This window comes from Sciurus vulgaris, assembly GCF_902686455.1.
Source record: "Sciurus vulgaris genome assembly, chromosome: 4".
In the NCBI taxonomy this organism is placed as follows: domain Eukaryota; kingdom Metazoa; phylum Chordata; class Mammalia; order Rodentia; family Sciuridae; genus Sciurus; species Sciurus vulgaris.
In genome coordinates this window covers 102,953,847-102,976,115 of record NC_136464.1, presented here as the reverse complement: position 1 = coordinate 102,976,115, position 22,269 = coordinate 102,953,847, and the positions used below count along the sequence as shown (strand labels likewise).

At 42.1% G+C, this 22,269-nt stretch overlaps 1 protein-coding gene across 8 annotated transcripts in view; it reads left to right on the top strand.

The window, feature by feature from the left end:
• SPATA13 (spermatogenesis associated 13) overlaps nucleotides 1–22,269 on the top strand; it is a 354,900-nt gene that overhangs the window by 303,374 nt on the left and 29,257 nt on the right. The window contains exon 1 of one of the 8 annotated variants that reach the window (XM_079138822.1): nucleotides 5,862–8,076. The exons of 6 other annotated variants lie outside the window; for them this stretch is intronic. Coding sequence is in view for 1 of the 2 variants with exons in the window: in XM_079138821.1 (XP_078994947.1) it covers nucleotides 12,891–12,945 (55 nt within the window). In the remaining variant the exon portion in view is untranslated. Of the gene's footprint in view, nucleotides 1–5,861; nucleotides 8,077–8,124; nucleotides 12,946–22,269 lie in introns of those variants that run through there. One more of the 8 variants, XM_079138821.1, reaches the window with a different exon arrangement.

The following is a 22,269-nucleotide window of genomic DNA, read 5'->3' as shown; positions in this document are numbered from 1 at the left end:
GCTTTAAAGGTGTGATATGTCCTGTGATCTACAAAGGACAGCATGACCTAAATTATAGTCAGACCCCTGTATCTTCTGGTTCCCCGTTCATGGATTCAACCAACTGCAGATAATCTGAAAAAATTGCATCTATACTGAATATATACATTTTTCTTGTCATTAGCCTCTAAACAATACAGTATAATAACTTCTTACATAGTATTTATATTATATTAGGTGTTATAAGTCACCTAGGGGTAATTTAAAGTATACAAGAGGATGCAGAGAAATTCTGTATAAATACAGTGGCATTTTACTTTATAAGGGACTTAAACACCCTCAAAGTTTGGTATCCCAGGGGATCCTGGAACCAATCCTAGCCAGATACTGAGGAAAGACTATGCATGCCAACCCATCTGTGAAGCACATCAGAGCTGGTCAATGACTGGTGAAGAAACTTACTTTGAAAACCTGACAGGTTTCAAAAATTCCATCATGTCAATAGGAAAAGAAGCAAAAAGTATTACAGATGCACTGGAATTGATCATTGTTTTTGTTTTGTTTTATTTTTGGCACTGGAGATTGAAGCAGGGGCAATTTACCACTCAGCTATATCCATTTCTTTTAAAAATATTTTTCTTTTGAGACAGAACCTCACTAAATTGCTGAGTCTGATCTCTAGTTTATAATCCTCCTGCCTCAGTCTTTCACTGATGGCATTGCAGGCCTGTACCACCACACCCTGCTAATCATTGTTTTTACCAGGGTCTACCAGAAGAATAAAAAGATAAGCATGGGGAATAAGGTACCTAAAAATTCAAAATAAATTTCTTGTGATTAAAAAAAAAAGTACACTGCATTTTCCTTTTTTCACAAGAATGAATTGAGAATTATCAAGTTTTTGTGTGCTACTAAACCCAAGGAAGCTGTGTGACTGAGCTACATCCCCAGCCTTTTTATTTTTTATTTTGAAGCAAGGTCTCCTTAAGTTGTCCAGGAACTTCCCATCTTCCTGCTTCAACCTCCAGAGTTACTGGGGATTACAGGCATGTGGGTCACTGTACCCAGCTAAACTGAGGACTGTTTTAAAGATAAAAAAGAGTGATGGCATTACTTTCTGCCACAGTAAGATTTCCTGCTTTTTCATAGCATTGATGGTGTTCTTCCACTATAAATATTCACTAGAAAAACCCAGCAGGAAGGCTGGGCGGTGGTAGTGAATGACTATAATCCCCGCGGTTCAGGAGGCTGAGGCAGAAGGATTCACAAATTCGAGAGCAGCCTCAGCACAACAGAGTGAGGCCCTAATAAGCAACTTAGACCCTGTATCAAAATAAAATGAGGACTAGGGTTGTGGCTCCGTGGTTAAACTCCCTGGGTTCAATCCCATGAATGAGAGTGGATCCTAGTTAGTAGTTGGAAGTTCCGTTACAGTCTTTTGGAGTGGACCATCCATACGGGAGGGGCCTCAGTTTGATAAACTTATGCATGCAGCCCTTGGGTGTTGGCTCCTTCCCAGGGTCTGGGGGCCTGGCGTAGCCTGTGACCTCCTTCGCACTGAGTTGGGAGGTGGTCCCCCAGGAGCTCCCTGGGGACTATAATTCCGTGGAGTGCCCCGCAGGGAAGTGTGGGATAGCCCCTGCTGGAGCCTCCGTCCTGAGCTCTCTAGGATGAGAAAGACCCCAGCACTTGAGAGACCATCCAGCTGAGCTGGGTGGGCCCTTAGTAAAAGTCTTGGAAGGCTCTTGTGAACGGGAGCCAATGCCACTCCCGGCGCTGGCCAGGCTGTAGGCCTGAGTGCAGAGCTGGCTGGAGCCACGCCCCTCCACCGTGTCTGTCCTCCTGCCCTCAACGGCCCCAGAGCATCGCTTTCTTTCTTCCTTTGCTAAATGTATGGCATGATGATCTAAGTAAGGTTGGTTTATCTAAAGAAGAAAAATAGAAATGTGCTAAGACTTTTTCCAGTATGTTTAAAACCCAGCAGTTTCAAAGTACAGTAAGGGTTATTCATAGGTGACATTCTTTCAATAAGTCCAACTCCCAATTCTTGGGTTTGATTTCATAATGAAATATATGTCTCTCAGAAATGGAAAAAAATCCGCTTAAAATATTTGTTTACGTTTCCATAATGAGGAACTAGTATTGGTTGTAAAAGTACATTGATTGAATGTTATGGCACATTGACAAGCTTGAATTTATTAGGAAGTGCTACAGGATGTGCTATTAGGACAAAAATTGGTGTTATCTAAGGAAACATCCAAAGTGCTCTACCTTTTTGAATTGGATTTGTCCATTTTTGTGATGTTAGAATTCAAGCCCGGGGCTTCAAGCATGCTAAGCAAGGACTTTACCACTGACCTGCATTGCTAGTCCCGGATATTTATTTATTTAGTTAGTTTGCTTTTGTATATGTGTCTTTTTAAATTTGTGACTCAGTTTTAAAATGTGTTCTTGGTTTCAGAGATCCTTCCACAGTTAGGAATCCATTTAACACACGCATTTTATGCTGCTATTATCAGTGAGGCACCTTGCTGGAGGCTGGGTAGTCATGAAGAAGCTGGAGAGTGTTCTCACACAACTGCCAGTATAGATACCCCTGTGGAGTTTCATCTGCTCTAGCAGGTCCCAGGAGTTTCCTGGCAATGAGATCTAATTTGAGACTTGATGGGAAATAGCCCAAGTTTGTGTTAGGGTTTATTCCTTGCTGAGGGAACAGCATATGCAAAGAGTAGAGAGCAGAGAAAGGAGAGCACATTGGAGAAACTAAGAGCAGGATGACACGATGCAAACCTCAACCTAGCCCCACTACTCAGATGAGAGCTGCCCTTCATTGCCTCTGGAGCAACCTGAGGGAAGACCACAGCTTGCAGAATGCTTGTTTCCTTAAGCTGTTGTTTTCTTGCATGAGTCCATGCTCAAGGTCATGGCCCCAAGCCTATTTACAGCAGTTGTATTTATTATTATTATAATCATGGAACTTATTTAGATATTATATACACAGATGAAATGTAAATATGAGACTAAAGAGTCTTGAGACCATGAAAATGAGATTGAATACTTTGTAGATGCTCAGTAAAGATGAGCTGCTAGGCTGGGGCTGTACTTCAGTGGTAAAATGCCTGCCTAGCATGCGCAAGACCACGGATTCTGATTCCCAGCACAACTACAAAAAAATGAAAAGAAAGGAAAAAAAGAAAAAAAAAATCTGTCAAATTAAGGAGTCTCGTACTCAGGTTGCTTTGTCAGTGACTCTGGTTTTATTGCTGCACTGTACTTTAAAGAAGCCAGAAGTGGGAATCATAATTGAAGCATTATAGATGTGGGTTATGCAAGAAAGATGTAGAATTTCAGTCAGACAACCATACATGAAGAGCACCCTTCTGTATCATGACAAAAATGAATAATTGCACCTTTATGTGTTTTAAGTTAAAATGTTTATGGCGCAAATACTTGGATCGTTTTTTCTGACCTTTTGATATTTAGGCAGCCCCCCTCCTTCACCAGTAAGTACTCCAGGTGGAAGGACCTCAGCTGTAGGTCCCTGAGGCTGTGGCAAGATGAAGGTGAAAGGGGAAGGCTCAGAAGCAGCTGGAGACGCAGCAACTAGAAGGAAGAAGGACCTGAGGCAGCTAGGAACTACTAAAGTGGTTTAAGTGGAGTGGGATGATTAGATCATCTAATCTGCACTTTAGAGAGATGACTGGCTAGACTGCAGAGCTAGTGGGAGGAGTCTGTTGCTTAATTCAGTGGCTACAGAGACCTGCACTAGAAGATGACTGTAGTACTGGAGAAATAAAGAACTTGGAAGTCAAGCAAATTGTCTGGATGTTTGGGGCAAAGGAAAAGGCAACCATGCTGTCACCAGGTCAGGGTGACACCAGAAGAGCACATTGGTAGGGGAGCGGTTTCTCATCCAGGTGGGTGGAATTGGAGCCAGCTCAGTTCACTTGTCATCACCTTGGGTCACAAGGACTGGTGAGAGGGAAGGAGATCCAGACTGGAGGTGTAAGAACATGGGCGTCATGGAGGGGTGGGGAAGGGTGAGCAATGAGAAGAGGATCTTGGACAGTACTTTTGAGGATCAAGAACATTAGGGAACTAGAAAAAGAAAAGAAGTTCACAAAGAAGATAGAAAAAGTAGCCAGAGAGGTAAGTAGAGTCCCAGATATACTAAGAAGTCAGGGACTTTGAGGAGGGGGTGGTTATGTAAATGCATAACGACGTGTCAGATGCAGCCAAGGCATGGTGGCCTGTGCCTGTCCTCTCAGGTACTTGGAAGACTGAGGCAAGAGGAGGAGGGCATAAGCCCAGGAGCTCAGGGCCAGCCTGGGTAACATAGTGAGACCCCAGCAAAAACCCTAAACGTCACCTGTGTCCAGAGTATCCAGAGTTAAAAATACTCTTAGGATTCAGGGGCGTTTTATCTACTTAGCTTCATCTGTGTTGATGATTTTCTGATTTTATAGCTGAAAATACCCCATACGTGCCAAGGACTAATTAAAAAATGATTTATTAGACTACCATATTAAAAATGATTTTGCCCTTATAATATCTAAAAACTCATTGACACAAATGTGCCAGTGTTTAATTTTACAAAATGGTTTTGATGGAAATAGTAAGGTTACATTTACATCAGAAAGTTCCATTCCTTGATTTAGAATTATGTAATTTACCGACATTTAAGAAGTTAGAGGAATTTATTCATACTGAGCTCTTATGTCATTTCAGTTCTCTGCCACTGAGCTACATTCCACTCCTATTTATTTATTTGGCACTAGGATTTGGGGTGCTGCTGTACCCCAGAGAGTTACACCCTTTTTATTTTTCATTTTGAGAATGTGTATTGCTAAGTTAGTGAGGCTGGCCTGTAACTTGTAATCCTCCTGCCTTAACCTCCAGAATTTCTGGGATTATAGGCATGTGCTACCCTGCCTGGCTTCATTTTTTTTTTTTTTTTTTTTTTTAAATTTTTAAATCAAGTGAATGGTAAGGAATTACCAAAGCATGTTTCTTTGAAAAATCTTTGTAGTGAAGTTAAGAAATTTACTGGGGCTGGGGTTGTGGCTCAGTGGTGGAACGCTTGCCTAGCATGTGTCAGGCATTGGGTTCAATTCTCAGCACTGCGTATACATAAATAAAATAAAGGTCTGTTGACAACTGAAAAAATATTTAAAATAAAAAAGAAATTCATTAAAACTCTGTGTTTATTTTCTGCCTGGTCAAAACAAAGAAAGTGTCCCCGCACCCCTTCTCCTTCTCTGCCTTAGTTTTTTGGTACTCATTGTTTTAAAAACTCCTACTTCTATTTTATTAGAAATAACAGATTTACACATCGATAGTTCAATTAAAACCAGCTCACAACATACTTGTATTTTTCCTTAAAAGGACCACCTAATTAAGTCATGAAAAATTCTTGGTACTCAGACCTAATGAATCACTAAAAGAAGGGGTTCTCAAATAGTTATTCTAGCCTTACTCTGTTCTAATTATTTTTGTGAAAGAATTTTATTAACAGAACTTTGGGTTAGAAAGCCAGAGCTCAATTCTGATTCTCTATTGATTAGGTGTATTAACCCTGGGCAATTTAGTTAGCTACAGAGTTTTTTTTTTTTTTTTTTCTTTTTCCCTTAAGTGTGGAATTCACTGAGTTTTATACAGTTATAGCGTTATGCAACCATCCCCATTATGTAATTCTGGACCATTTCATAACACCCCAAAGAAGCCCAATTCTCATTAGCACTCACTACCCAATTTCTTCCCAGCTTCTGGTAACCCCTAATCAGCTATAGTCTTTATGTCTTCATTTGCACTGGAGGTTTGTTTTTTTTTTTTTTTTTTTGGTACCAGGGGTGCTCTACCAACCAGAACCCTGGTCCTTTTTTATTTTTTGTAAGTCGCCCAGGCTGGCCTTGAACTTGAGATCTTCCTGTCTCAGCCTCCCAAGTAGCTGGGATTACAGGCCTGTGCCATTGTACCCAGATGCAATGGGAGAAATTAATTAAGATTACTTATGCTGCCGATGGGGAAGAATGATCCGGTTCACAGACAGTATGCAGTAAATATTAGTAGCTAATCGGGAAAGCATTAACTTTTGCAGGGACGTGGACAGTGATGAGCAGTGAACTGTTTCCATCCAGAGTTCTGAGTTTTTTATTTAACTAGACTTACCAGTGGCTAGTTAGTTATAATTAGATAAGTCATGTAATCTAACAAGTAAAGCCCTAGAGCGCTAGGAGTCTGTATGCAACAATGTTCTGTTTAATTATTGTACCAATATAGGTTAAACAAACTTACAAAATATATACTCTCGGATTTTTAAAGGGGAAAAAATTGACCAAATCTTTTCCAATGATTTTCTTGACCCAAAATTGCAGCCATTATCTGGTGTTTCCAAAGTGTCACCCAGAGACTCCAGTAAACATTTGTTACAAGGGTGGGAAGAAAAAGAAGCCATAGCAGGTGTTGAGGTGTGTGCTTGTGGGTGTGCATGTGTGTGGGTGTGCACATGCAAATGTGTTGTGCCTTTGTGATAATTATAAGCACACCATAAAAGCTTTCTGTTTGAGCTCTACTTCTTAGATCATCACTTTGTGCTTTGTTTTATTTAAATGACTTCGAAAGTTTTCTTTCAGTGAGGAATCAGAGAAAATATCAAATTAGGTCTTACTTGCTAAGTACCTGTTTAGGGTGATAGTAACAGAGCTCCAGGACTTCGATTGTTAGATGTGGATGTCATGTGTCTTACCCCGTTCCTTCTTCCTTTCCAGTCTCACTTTACATGCTTGTACCAAGGAACATTGGGTGTTGATTGTATCTATCGCTAAAACAAATTGGATCCCTTTACTTATCTTTATACAAGTACTTGCAGTAAAAAATATTTTCCTGACTGCTAAGATGGTACACAGTAAAATCACTGTCTTCTGACCCTGCTGAGAGATAGCATAGATTCCACAGAGTCCAAGGCATTTAGAAATTATGAAAGGCTTCTGTATGCAGGAACAAGGATTACAACCAGGGACATCAATGCCTGAAACTATATTGCCTGCAAGTCTTGGAGATTACATTAGCTCCAATAGCAGTTTTCTTTACTGGTATTTCATGCCTTATCATTGCCTATAATCAGGATTTTTTTTTTTTTTTTTTTAAAGAACATAGTGTTCCAGTTCATCTCTAGAAAAACATGATAAAGTATTTAACATTTTCCCCATAAACTCATGAGTTTCTGTTAAAACTTCCATTTTAAAAATTGTATTTGTTTGAATCTTTCTGAACTACTGAAGAATGAACCTTCTTCAAAATATCACGTGTCTCCTTACTGAGTTTCAGAGAGTGGATTTTAAAAGGAGGGGAAGGAATAGTAAACATAAGAAGAGGGAGAGTAAGAGCTCTGGATACCTGGCAAATAACTGCCAAGTATTAGTAGTCTGTCTGTTACTGGCTTGGTCTTGCAAGGAATCTGAAGCTTGAAGGTAGTAGGTAACCTTCACTAGTTCAGCTAAGTAGAACCGAATAGTAGATAGTGGGGCTGGCATTCCAACGAGGTCAAACAGTTAAGAGAACAAAGAAGAATACAAAAAACAAATATTTACTAGACCTTGAAGGAAGAAACCTGCACTCAAGCACAGAAGACAGGAAAACGCTGGCCTTCAGTGAAGAAAGTGTCTCGTCTTCTAAAGAACAGTTGTGATTTGTTTCTGCATTAATCTGGGTTCTAGTCAGGACCCAGGTACAGAGTATCTTGTTTGGAGCAGTTTTTGGAGAGCACAGGCTTTGGGTGGGGGTAATGAGGGGAGGGTTCACTTAAGAGACTGAGAGCAGTTTCCCCGGTCTTAGGTGTTCGAGTCCTCATGGCCCTAGGATGAACAGCAGTAGCGTGGAAGGCTCAGGAGCACTTTTCCTTCTTCACTGTTCTCGACACACACTGGATGGTTTTCACAGTTTGTTCTTGTGACTCTGGCTGTTTCCTCTGTGCTGTAAATGACTGGACCCTCCCCTTTGTGGTGAAGAGCCAGTACAGGTTGGCCCGCCATCGCCTTCAGGAGCCATCAGCATACTGAAGCAGTGGCTGCCGTTGTATTCAATGCACATTAGAAAATGGTATGTTGTACGTGACATTAAATGTCTTTTAGAGTTCCTTGAAACCTGGCATAATGGACTGGTAGATTAATAATATAATGTCTGTCTTTAATCCATTCAGAACTCAGGGATCACCCTGGGTACTCAATTATTTATGCTAATGGATAAGAGAACATTGGTCTGAATAACTGAGAGCAAATTGTTGCGAATTATTTCCTGTTAAGGAAATCTGCCATCCCAGCTTTAGAAATAGCAACCCCATTTTAGCTGTGGGAGATGGTGAATGAGTGTCCATAGATCCTGGTTATGTTCCTCTTGGTTCTGGGTAGCCATTGCCAAGAGGGGAATTGGCACTGTGGGTCAGCCAGTGGCAACCACAGGTCGGGGTTCCTCGGCTCTTGACTGAGGTAATAGCTGTCCTTGAGGAGTGCTGTGCTGAAAAAGAGCATTGCTCTGCCCTCCGGGGCTTCCTACTCTCAGCGTCTGTCCTTTGGCTCTTGGGAATAGAAGAATGTCCAAACCCAGGGGAAACATAAAGTTCCTAGGATATTCCTGGTTTCTGGATATCTCTATGACATGTTGGGAAGTTACTGCTTTGAGGGAAAAGCAGCAGTTGGGAGACTTTGGTTGCTAAGTAGGTAGGCGGTGCTGATGGTCTTTCTACACATAATCAGAAGTTGGTCATGTAAGAACATCTGTACCATAGCATACTTAGGACACCAGAAATTCAGCCTTAATGACCACCTACTCAATCTCAGGAGACAATCCTGGAGGGGTAAAAAGGTGACCACTGCTTTGAGTTTGAGGTATTACTTCTGACTTGCCTCTTCAATAGCCTTTCTTTTTAATACACATGTGAATATCTATGGGTCTTAGGCCTACTTTGCCTAAAGTAGTTTAAATTCCTTCCTTTCTTTTTCTTTTTCTATTTTTTTGTTTGTTTTGTTTTGTTTTGTTTTTGTTTTGGGTGGTGATGGTGGTGGTACTGGAGATTGAACTCAGGAATATTCTACCACTGAGCTACATCCCTGGCCTTTCCTCTACCCCTTCATTTTTATTTGAGGCAGGATCTTGCTAAGTTGCCCAGGCTGGCCTTGAACTTGCAATCCTCTGCCTTCCAAATTGTTGGATTACAGGTGTGCGCCACCACACCCACCTTAAATTCCTATATTTATAGAACAAAAATGGTCAGAACATTCTATGTGTTTTCAATATTTATTTTATCCTGATTTCTAAATATTTGATATTAATATATAATTTGGCTCTCTACTCCTAGGACTGACCCCTCTGCTTACTTCTTCCTGTGTTGCCAGTAATAAATGTTTGTAACTGCCCAGTTCCAATAATGTATTGTAATGGTCTCTTACCCAAAGGAATAGATTAATTTGGGAGGGGAGCAGGATTTTATAACTTCTTTTCACTATTCTTAAGATTTTTTTTTGTTTTTGTTAGTGCAAGGGATTGAACCCGGGGCATTTTTCCACTGAGCTATATCCCCAGCCCTTTTTATTTTATATTTTGAAACAGGGTCTTACTATGTTGCTGAGGCTAGACTTACACTTGTGATCCTCCTGCCTCAGTCTCTTGCCTCACTTGTTGGGACTGCAGGCATGCACCACCACTCCTGATTGCTTAAGGTTTTCGGTGTAGCATTCTTACTGATTTGACAAATGTAGGTTGTAATTAGTGAGCATTTCTTTAAAAAAAAAAAAAAAAACAGATGTCAACCTACTTATTCTATCATTCTCTTTTCTTATTAGTAGTGGCTTCTTCCCAAAATAGAACTGCTAGGTGAACATCCTTAGATAAGATACCACATTTCATTTCAGCATTTTCTTATGTAGCTTTTTTCTTCTTTTTATCTTTATTTCATTTCGAATGCCCTGCAAAGTAAATTTGCTTCAGTGGGTACCTCTGATCGAAGGTCCTGCATTCTCAGGGCTCCTGATCTAGTACCCTGACCCTGACTCTGGATTTAGAAAAAGTCTTTGGGAAACAGAAACTGTCCTCTGCACCAAACTCTTGTGGAAAGTGAAAGTGCAAACAGACAGGACAAAGGACATGTGGCAACGGAGCTTTTTCTTTTTGAAAACTAGCAATTTTAAGAAAATGAAAGCGCTGTGGATTTTATTTGTCTCCTGCTGGAATGTAGGCTTTGTTAGAATGGATGCCCATGAGAGTAAACTCCCACTTCTAGCTGCTTTGCTTCTCAGTGTTGGGCATTTTATCTCTTCGCTTGACTGAAACCAGGCCTATTCCTTCCTTTCATGGTTTTCATTAGTTTCTGAATCGATGAAAGAAGCACACTGGTATTCAGGATTTTGCCTCATAGCAGGGTTTCTCAAGGAATGTTGCACAAGAACAGTGGACAACACACAACAGAGTTACCCAGAACAGCAACTCTCACAGCCCAGTGTGCATTGGCGCAACCTGGAATCTTGCAGAAAGGTAGATTCTGAGTCCATAATGCTGGGCCCAGCAATCTTCACATCTGACCTGCACCCAGGTCTTGTGAACACTGCCGGCCTGCAGGTCCCTCAGTGAGGCTATAGGAGACTCTCTTTGGAGTAGTGATATGTGTTATGGTGAAAAGAAAACTCTGTGACCAAATAAGGTTGTTAAGTTCTGTGTTTATTAACAAGATTACACAACTGGCTGGCTAGACTTCTTAAGTCTGTGATTACTGATGAACTGTGCGGGTGTCCAAAAAGTAGATACAGCACCCAGTGCTTTTCAAACTTTTTTTTATGGGTCATCTTAGGCAACTAGCATTTCACAAGGTAGACTAGGAAACTTTACATGACAGACATCTGCTATTTAAAAGAAAAAAGTCTTTTGAGTCTAATACAATAAAGCACCATCTTTATTGAGAATAAATGTACCCTTGTTGTATGAACTGTTGAACATTTTAAATATTTGACTCTTAAATTATCTTTTAAAATTATTTTTGAAGGAAAGACTTGAAATGACTTAGTTGTTTGTTATTCCCTGCATGCATTTCACTATTATTTTGGTATTTCTGGTTGTTTTTTAATAGAGAGAATGAATATATTTCTCCCAGGGCTGGAGGGGGGGAAGTCCCATGTCAGGTCGGTGGCATCTAGTTCTTCTCACTTCATCATACTTGGCAAGAGTGGGAGTGCATCTCCTGTGGGTTTTTGAAATTATGAGTTCCCCCAAGAAAACTTTCCTTAACTGAATTCAAGGGTGGGGTGGAACATTTCAATAGAAACAACCATAAATATTTGAAGATGAGAAAAGCCTTCAACTCAGTAATGCAGTCAACGCTGATGTTACAACTGTGTAGCTTTGCATCCTGAGTTGGTACATGATGTTTTATTTTGTTGTTACTATTTTTCGTGGAGCTGGCATTAGAACCCAGGATCTTCCTTGTACATGCTAGGCAAGCGCTCTACCACTGAGCCACACCCCCAGCCCCTGGTGCTGTGATTTCTGTGAGAGGTGGCATGTTACTAGGGACCTCAGTGTTTTTCTGAGTAACAGTAGCAGCACAACAACTAAGATTTATTAATTCTCCATGCTGTTCAGAAAACTTAGTGATACTATACTCTTAACAGTCCAGTGAGGATTATTGGCACTCTAGTCCTGCCCCCCTACCCTGCCCACTTTACAGATGAGGAAACTGAGCTGCCTAATGGAAATATTCCCTCATTTAGCTGTGGTAGAGTTAATCATGGTGCAGCAGGTTTTGAATACAGAGTCACCACTGTAAAACATGTGTTTTACTAATTGGCATTATGGCTTTGTTAACCCACGTTTGTTGAGAGATGACCTTGTGATCACTACTTTGTGCATGTAATTTCATTGTTCATAAAGTTAAAAAGGCCGTGGCTTCCTGTCATGAAGAAATTGAAGGAAGCATACTGTTAACAGTGTCACAATATAAAAGAAGAACCTTGTCCATTGAAGATTATTTGGAAAATACAGAAAAGTTCAGAGGAGATAAAAATAACCCATGTTATTGAGAGAGAACCTCCATTAAACCACATTTTTTTCATTTTAGAGGAAAAATATTTTATTTAAAAAAATTCTTTAACTGCTCTTTGTAGCATCTCAACGTGTTTGTTTTGTTGTTTTTATGCAGTGCTGGGGATCTAGCACAGTGCCGGATGCATGCTAGACAAGCACCCTAGCACTGAGCTCTATCCCCAGCCTAGAGGATATATATTTTACATAGTAACATACACACATCATACACACATTACTTTCACAGAGTAGAGTATACATGTATTTATTTACACTTGTATCTTTCAAACAAAAAAAAAATCCCTCTTTTAAAGTGATTTTATTAATTTGCAGTTAGCATAGTACAGTATCATAACTCAGATTTTTGTCATACCATGGTGTGAAATCTTAACTCCATTTTTGAACTAAGCGACCCCTGTGCTTTTTTCTGGTGAAATAAAAACCTCTGGAAAAGCTCTCTGAAAGTCTAACTCAGGTTTGGGGATTGCTGTTAAAAGCAGAAACTCGTTTCCACCATGGTCCCTGAGGCTCTCCACTGCCCCTGACAGGCTGTGAGTGTGCTGGGGTTTGGTGTGTGTAGGTTTTGCCTTAGTTTAGAATTTCCTCCCTACAGTCCCCGCGTTGTGATGTCGCTGGAGCAGCCAGCCGTGGGTCACACAGAGTGAGCTGTCAGTTTCTGGTCAGGCTCTGGCCAGGAATCCACACAGAGGGGAAGCAGTGAATAGCGATTCTGCATTTCCCGGAGCTGCCAGTCTACCTATCCTCCCTGACACCCTGAGGACTGAGGACGGGGTTTCTCAGCCACACCTCCGACCTACCCTGAATGTTGCTATTTTTCAATCACAAGGATGGTTGCTAGAGGAGAAATAGCAAGATTTTGGAGTCTGGAAAGCCTTCACATGGGTATGTGTGCAGAGAATGAATCCTTCTGTCCGGGCAATGCTGCTGTCTCAACTCTCTCCAAGTTGCAGTTTGTGCTCTGTCTCTCTTTCTCTCTCTCTGTCCTGCTGGCCCCCCATCCCCACTCTGTTCTGGTCAGGTGTGGATGTGTACAGTAAAGCTCATTCCTCCCAGGAAAGTGTCACAAGGGGAGGTTTCATTGCAGACATAGTCCATCGAAGAGATTGATTTGGGGAATGGCACAGAACTTAGTATGAAAGAGAAAATAGTAAGACTGAAGCATGGTCTGTCCTTTCTGAAAGAGGTAGGGTCTGGTCTTTGCTACTGGTACTGTTTCTGGTTTCTACTTATTCGTTTTATGAAATATCCTTTTCTTAAGAGGTTATTGTTGAAATACACAAAAATATTTCTGGCTAAATTTAGGAGTGAGGTTGAAAGTTGTGAATTGATTTTTGGAGAATACTGTTTACTATTTTCAAAAGTGCTATCACCTTGTATTTGGTGATTTCACTATCTTCTCACATCCTTTTGTGTATTTAAATTTTTTAAATTATACTCAACCTAACTTCTTTGTTTTTGTGAGTATCAACTACTGGACTAGTCCCTATTTGAATGCAAAACAAATGTTATGCTGAGAAGTTATACAATATAATCCATGCATTTTTATAAGAATTCTTGTGTTCTCTTACTTAAGCAAGTAAGAGAAAAAAATACTATCTAGAAAGAATTTTCTCTGGCTGCTGTACATGAACACAGTAGGATGCCTTAAAAACAGATCTTGTCTGTTTTTGCCTTAAGTAGATGCCAGTAGCTTGTACTGAAATGAATGAGAATCGTAGATGACAGCTTGAAGGCAGCCTCGGGCCTTGTCGGAGTGATGCTGTTTGGAGTTTGTGCTTTCTTTCTTGTTTTGATTGGTTTCTGTGCTGGCCTGGAGAAGACAAGGATGTGGTTATGGCTTCTGTCTCTGGCTGATTATCAAAATAAGACTGGTGTTCCATTGCACTAGCCCAAATTTAGAAAAAGGAAAAAAAGTTGCCCCCGGTTTTCTATATTGAGAACACAAACCTACCTTCACAGTGGCCTTGCTGGTCACTCCAGTGACAGAGCTCAGTAATGCCAGCATCCCACACAGCACCCACTGAGTAAGGCCAGGATGGAGGGAGGGGGTAAGTGGATGCTCCTTGCCTACTTCTGGGAGTCCGTGCATGGGAGAGTTGGTGGCCTCCCTCTGACCTGCCGCATTCTTCCAGGCCTGGGAGATGATCCGGAGCTGCCTTCCTCCCACATTCATGTAGAGACCCAGGGGAGGCCTGACTCAGCCTCTGAGGGGAATGCTCTGTGTTGTTAAAGATGGGTAGCATGCCAGAATCTTTCCTTGGAAAGCTTGTCCTTTGGAAATGGATTTTGGGGACCTCTTCCCTCCCCAGCATGCCCTCAAGGAATTGGGAGAACCCTGCTCCAATGCCAGAGCACCCCTGTCCCCCTGGCTCAGCTTTAGTGGACTGGCCCTGGCTGTAAAGGGCTGGCAGCAGTCTCCTAGGCCTCCCTGCTCTGGAGATATCTTTTCTTTCCCACTCCAAAAGTTCCCTTGAGCAGTATGTTCCTAAGACAGTGGTCTCTTGCTATACTACCTGTACATGTACAGTAAAATGACAAGCATGGTGTAAATCAACTGTAAATGGTAAGCTAGTATAAAATAAGGAATAATGCTCACTTGTGGTGGGCTTGCTTTCACCTGAGAGGACTGGGAAGTCTGTGTGAGGCCCTTAGGGACACTCTGGTGATCCTCAGGGGGACAGTCCAATGAGGATAGACTAGGAGCTGCCGTCCCAGCCCTTCCAATTGATGGGAGCTAAGCGAGGCTGGAGGCAAGGCAGACTCGCCCAGGATTGTTTTGGAGCAGACACACCTAAGTCTGAATCCAGCCCCACGACTTGGGAGTAATTAACCTCTTTGAGGCACAGTTTTCTCCTTGATAAACGGACAGTAATAACCCGGGATGCTGTGAATCTCACAGATGATTCATGTTGGTCTGAGCGTGGTGCCTGGAGCACACTAGGAGCTTCTCAGGGATGCAGTGGAACTGGCTGGGGTCTTGCTAGGTTCCACCAGTCAGCCAGTGAGAGTCAGAAGCTGGAGGAGGCAATGAAACACTGGCCCCGAGTGAAAGAAAAGACGGAGCATCCAGGACAGATCCTCAGGTATCAGAGAGGATGGACAGAAAAAGCCATCATCAATGCCAGAAATCTAAGGAGGAGCAGCAACTAGTGAAAAGAGAAAACAGAAACCCAGGGACAAGCCAAAGGTAATACCCAAGGGCTTAGCAGGGTGTGGTGGCCCACTCTTGTAATCCCAGCAATTAGCAAGCTGAGGCAGGAGGATCCCAGGTTCAAGGCCAGCCTAGACAACTCAGACCCTGTCTCAACATTAAAAAAAAAAAAACTAAAAAGAGGGGCTGGATAGATAGCTCAGTTGGTAGAGTGCTTGCCTTGCAAGCATAAGGCCCTGGGTTTGATCCCCAGCACTGCAAAAAAAAAAAAAAAAAATCTAAAAAGAGCTAGGGATGTAGATCAGGGGTAGAGCACTTGTCCACCAGGTGTGAGCCCCCCCAGTACTCAGTCCCCAGCCCTGCACAAAAAGAAAAGAAAACCTGAGGGCTCATCACAAGATGCAGAGAAACCCCAAACCTGAATCCTAGGTCTGAACTGGAGACAAGACGGAGGCCCACCTGGAACAGAAAGAAGCAGGACTGCTGGCTCGAGTTGGGGCTGGGGCAAGCCCTGTGGGTGCTGGCTGCCTAGGCTCCTGGTGCAGACCTACCCTTGCAGGGCCCTCAAGACCCATTTTATAGATGAGCACAGTCAGGCTCTTTTTTGAAAGTGAGCGAGAGCATATGTGAGACAACTCCAGGACAAGTTTTCACTTTAAATTGAGAGGGGGCAAATTCATTCACTGATAGTTCACTTGATTAAAGACTTTTATACCCATTTTCAGAGGTTTGCTAAAAATGCACCTTTGTCATGTTGTAACTGACTCCTGTTAGCTCTGGGCAGCCCAAATCAAACATGGCCCCAAGTGGGATGCTGATGTTAAGCTGTATATTTTGGGAGAACCATCCTTCCTCCACCCCCGCCTCCCAGCATTGGGGATTGAACTCAGGTGCCCTTTCCCTCTGAGCTACATCCCTTTTTATATTTTATTTTTGAGACAGGGCCTCACTAACTTGCCCAGGCTGGCCTTGAACTTGCAATCTTCTTGCCTCAGCCTCCTGAGTAGTTTGAATTATAGGGATGTGCCACCATGCCTGCTTGGGAGAACTACGTTTAAATGATCCTTGGACTTTATGAAAGGTTAGTAGTGAGGGCTCTTCTGTCCATTCTGTGGCTCTTTTTGATTTTATTATTATTATGTATGTTCCAAAGATTCAAAAGTGCTATTTATGGAAAAAAATACTATTTATGGAGAGTGGTTAAAAGTCTAGATTGGGCTTCAAAGTGACTTTGGTAACAGTGATATTTTGTATTCTAGAGTGTGAAAAGTATTTCATGCTGTAATTCAGTCAGCTAGCACTGACTAATAAGCATATTCCTCATCCTTGAGAAAGTCAGTGGGGATAGATATAAACTAACTTAAAGATAAAAATTTGAACATACACACGGTATTTTAAAAGAGTTAAAGCTGATATGTTACTGTGGGGGATCAGGGAATAATGTGAGAAGAGAGCTGAAAAATTGTGGAATTCATCCACCAAGAAGTGACAAACTTTTGAAAGATGATTGGGAATTCAACAGGCTGTTTTGGGAGGGAGGTCGCTCCACGTGAAGAGATCAGCAAAAGGATCTTTCTCTTTTCATTGGAGCAGAGAACACTCAGTAGTACCAAATGGCTAAAGCAGAGCTTTCTGTGCAGTCAGAATCCATTTCTCTAAAATGGCCTCCTGCACAGACAGGCAGTAAAAGCCATGCCTCTTAGAACAATCCATACTTGTGATGTGGTTTAAGTAAGGTTAGCCTGAAAGTCCATTGGTTCCCAAATTTGGCCAGACATCAGAAAGAATCATTTGGGGAGCTTTTGAAGACAGATTCTTGGTAAACACAGCCAGCTTCCCACCCTGGTTCCATGGTGCTGAGTCGGGCAGAGTCTATTTTTCCTGAACATTCTCCATGTGATTGAGTGCCATGGTCCTAGGTGTCTGGGAATCGCTAAAGAGAAATGGATCAGGTGCCCTGGCAGCACGCGTTGAGATTGCTTGTTCTCTCTGTGTGCATCTCAGTGGTTTGAGGTTCACCCACTGAGATGAGGGATTCAGCCATGATTCCAACCCTTCAAGCAGCCCCTTGCGAAAGCCACGCACTTCTGTGTATGTGGCTGCCTGCCTCTGCCGGCTATTTCTGCTTTTGAGATGGGAAGTACAAATTGCTTATCTCAACCCTGAGGAAGTCAGTAGGAGTGATCAGCAGGAGTTTTTCTGAAATACATGTTTTTACCAGATTCAAAGCCCAGGAACTTCCCCAAAATAAGATGAGGGGAAATCCCCCCTGAGGATCCTGCAGGCTGGGAAAGGGTGCTGCTCATTAGCTACTGTGCTGGTGATAGCTGGCCCATATCACCTTCAGACCAAGCCCTGGTGAAGCTGCAGCCTGGCATCTTAATTCCCATCTTCCATCTGTTTAAGAAAATGCTCCACATCTGCCTTCTTATCCGACCCTCACCAGGATACCTCCCTCTCTCAGCTACCACGCAGGGACATATTCCTCAGTTACAAATGAGAAAACAGAGGTCAGAGAAGTCAAGACCTTTCCTAAGGTGGCCACTGTGGGACTCAAATCTAGATCTTGGATTCCCAGCCCAGTGCTTCTAAAATCCTGGCACTTAATGTGCAAAAAAATAAACCAAATGGGAAAGATACTTGTTCGTCATGAGGAAAAAGCTCCACCAAGCTGTGGGCCTCTGGGCCTATTTTCTGTGTGTGCAAATAGGAAGGTGTCTTAAAATGCAACACTACATTGTTGGTGCCCTTTGATGATTCCTGTCCTCCAAGTTCACCCTCAGAATCAGTTGCCAAGTTTGGGCCTTTTGCTTTTATTTATTTATTTTGCAGTGCTGGGGATGCAACCCAGGGGTGCTGTACCTCTGAACTACATCATCAGTCCTTTTAAATTTAAGACAGGGTCTTGCTAAGTTCCCGAGGCTGGCCTTGAACTTGTGATCTTCCAGCCTCAGACTCCGAGTTGCTGGGTTTACAGGCATGTGTCGCTGTGCCCAGCCAGGTGTAATCCATTCACACATATAAAACCTAAGTTCAGACAGAAGAATGTTATTTTTCTGAGTGTAGGAGCTGCTTATTGTTGACTTTTTTTCCTTTCTTTTAACCTCTTCTTTAAACGTAACAGTCCTACTGATGTAAGATATGGCACATCCTCTGTGGATACCACACTGTTCTGTGTTTGTGTTTCTGAGGCCAAGTCTGGCCAGGGCTGGAAATGTAGGCTTGCGGACTGGGGTGGGGGAAGTTCTCCTCAGATGGCAGCCATAGCCTGAAGGGTTGGTCATTTCATCCAGGAAGTAAACAGACTTGGAGTGTAGAGGGGACCTTTGAGGCTAAACCTCAAGATGCAGCCATGTAAGGGCAGGGTTAAGAGAAGGGCAGAAGGTGCCTCAGGAAGAAGGTGGCCCAAGTACAGTGCTCAGGAGACCCGAGGACTGCATTTCCAGGAGTGATGGTGAACAGTGATTATTAAGTAAGCGCTGAAAGCTCACTTCTCGCAAACTTGGTATTGGTGGTATTCTGTGGGAAAAACTCATTCCTCGCCAGAGGTATGTGCTGATGTCAGTATGGAGAGCTTTAGGAGATAAAGGGCAATCTTCCTGGGCTTGGCTGAAGCTTTAAGAAATGCTGTGCAAGGAGAACACTGGCTGCTCTCATGTTGATGGCACCTAGAAGTTTAGGCTTTTAAAGGTGATTTCAGTTTGGAGCAGTCTGGGCTTCTTGTTTATACTGTCGTTTTAAAAAATGGCTTTTACACACTTGTTTTCCCCGGTAGAACAGACAGTACAGTTATCATCAAGAATGCAGAGAAACTACACCCCTTGCTCTGCTGGTAGGACTGTGAACTGATAACAGCCACAGTGGAAAACAGTAAGGAGGCTCCTCAAAAAACTCAAAGTACAAAATCGCTCTGTGCTTCAACATTCTCATTTCTGGGTATATAACTGAAAGCATTGAAAGTAGAGTCTCCGAAAGATAATTTGCACACCCATTTCAATAGCATTGTTCACAATAGTTGACGTGAAAGCAATCCAAATATCCATCCACAAATAAGAAGATAAGCAGAATGGGTGTGTATATAACATGGAATATTATTCCACCACTAAAAAGAAGGAAGTTCTAACACATGCTCCAACACCGGTGGACCTTGAGGGCATTATGTTCAGTGAAACAAAGGGACATACCGGATGTGATTCCACTCATATGAACTATCTAGTCAAAATCATAGGGACAGAAAGTTGAAAAATGGTTGCCCAGGAGTGGGGGGAGGAGAGGAAGTTGTGCTTGATAGGTATGGCATTTCAGTTTTGCAAGATGAAAAACTTCTAGGGAGTTGTACAACAGCATGAATAGATTTAGCACTACTGAACTGTATCCTTTTTTAAAAAAAAATAAAAAGAATTTTGGGGGTTTTGTTGTTATTTCATTACAGTAGAAAAAAAGGAAATTTACTTTTTATATATATATATTAATTTGCCCTGATTTTGCTGAAGAACATTGAGATTTATTTATTTACTCACTCGCTCGCTCACTCACTCACTCATTCATTCGTTCATTCATTCATTAATACATACATACATACATACATACATACATAATACTGAGGTTTGAGCCCAAGGGCATTTTGCCACTGAGCTACATCCCCTAGCTTTTTTATTTTTTTATTTTTTTATTTTGAGACAGGGTCTTGCTGAGTTGCTGAGGCTGGCCTTAAACTCACCATCCTCCTGCCTCAGCCTCCTGAATTGCTGGGATTACAGGTGTGCATCACCACACCAGCTTGAGAATTTATAATTGCTCTACATCACACAAAATTCCTCTGAATAAAGAGTCCCTATTACTAAGTTTCATCCTAGATGAGGGTTTTGAAGCCCTCTGCAGTTGATGGAGAAGGCAGCATCCCAGGTCTGTCGGATCTGGGTCATGTAAAAAGGCATGCCCCTCACCAAGAGGTGGGTGTGGGCATTGGCACCCAGTGGGCACAGGGTTTTCAGTTAAACTGCAGGTTGGTGTTTCCCCACCATCAGTGTGTAGTTCAGTTAAAAAACACTTACTGCAAGTGTTTGCCACATAGCAGCTCCTTTAAGTAGAGTGGAATCAGATTACAGGAAGGCCTTAGAATACTGGGGAAGAATTTTGTCATGATGCAGTAGATAATTAATGTGTAATTTCTTGTGAAATCATTAAACTACTATTTTAAATGTACCTTGGAAGTACTGTATATCTTGTCTCAGGGAGGGAGACAGGAGGCCCAAAGACTAGCTGGAGAGTTTTCTAACGAGGATCTGAGACTAACACTGGGGTAAGAGTCAGGGCACCTGGTTTCCATCCTGGCTCTGATCTAGCACTTGTGTAGCTCAGTTTAATAACTTGACTTCTTGGATCCTCGGTTTCCCCATGGGCAATTTGTAGTTCAGTTGGAAAACGATTATTGAATGCCTTCTCTAGGATAGGTGCTGGGAATACAAAAATAGATTCTATCCCCCTGCCTCCCCGAAAGGAAGTTATTGTCTTTGAAGCGAAACAAAGATCAGGACAGTGAGCACATAGGCAGCATTATGGTATAGCACTAAGATCCCTCTAATCTAGATACATACTGAGAAGTCCAGCTCTGTAAAACACATCTAAATTATAGGTCAAGAACACAAGAGTCATTAGCTTAGAAGGAACTTAAAATCAGGAATGTAGTTAAGGTCATGAAGGGGAAAGAATTAAAACAGAAAACTGGATCAGGTCATTGACAGGCCCAATTGAGATTGATGAGCTGGGATGGGAAGCAAAGCTTAGCAAAGCACCAGAGAATCAGTAATTATGCCTACTCTCCAGAATGGTGTAGAAGTACTAAAGTTTTAGAATAAGGAAGTTTAATATCTGCCCAGTAGTTTTGTCTTGTTACCAATAGCAGAGGGACTGCAGGGAAGGCAGTACTGCCTGATGGGTAAAGTTAGAGGCCCAATGCACACAACTGGGCGTACTCGGTCTTTAGTTTACTTGTGTGTAATTCGGTACCTAGTTATAGCACCCACCACATAGCACTGCCATGAGGATTGTATGAGCTGATACACCTAAGAGGGCTTAAATCAGTGCCTGGGACGTCAAACACCAAATTAAAGAGTGTCTTGCCCTTCTGTGCTGTTTTTCACTTTACAAAGTACATTTAAACATCATCATTTCATTTGAGGCTCACAATCAACCAGTAACAATTACTGTTGAGAATTTACAGTCCTAAGAGATGGGTATTTCTTATCCACATTCAACAGATAAAAAGACTAAGAAAGGTGCTTGACCAAGAACTCACACTCAAAAGAAAAAAATTTAAAAATTATTTAGTACTGTCATTTGAAGGCAGTTCCATCTGATGCCAAAGCCATGCTTTAAGTCAGTGTGCTGTACACCATGCATCTCTTAATGCATTACTGGGGCACATTCTGAAAAATACATTCTTATACAGTTCCATAGTTGTGAACCTCCTAGAGTGTCCCTACTAAAACATAGACTCATATAGTCTAGTATACACCTGAGCTTTTGCTATCCTAAGCTATAAACCAACCCGTACAGTGTGTTCCTATAGTGAATACTGTAGACATTTGTATGAATTTTGTATACCTAAGCATAGGAAAGGTACAGGAAAAACATGAAGAATTTTTCCACTCCATGTTAATCTTATGGCACCACTGAAATGTAGATAGTTGACTGAAATGTAGTTGTGTGGCACATGGCTCTTTCCTCCCATCTCAGGCATGTAGGTGTGCCAAGCAGTTGTCTAGTTACTAGGAATGCAAATAATGACAGATCAGATTAGTTATTGCATTGGTAACTTTTGTTTGAGCCAGACAGTTAATCAAATGTTAGATTGTGATGACTGCTACAGAGGGAAATAAACTGGGGAGGGTGTTGTAGTTCTAAGTGGGAAGGTCCAGAAGTGCTTGCTGGGAGGCGAACAGGTGCATGTGTCTGGGGAGGGGTGCTGGGTGCAGAGGCAGCAAGCCCTGGGCAGAGGGCAGCACCTGTTTTGTTTGTAGTCAGGACACCAATCAGGGCCAGAGCAGAGTGGG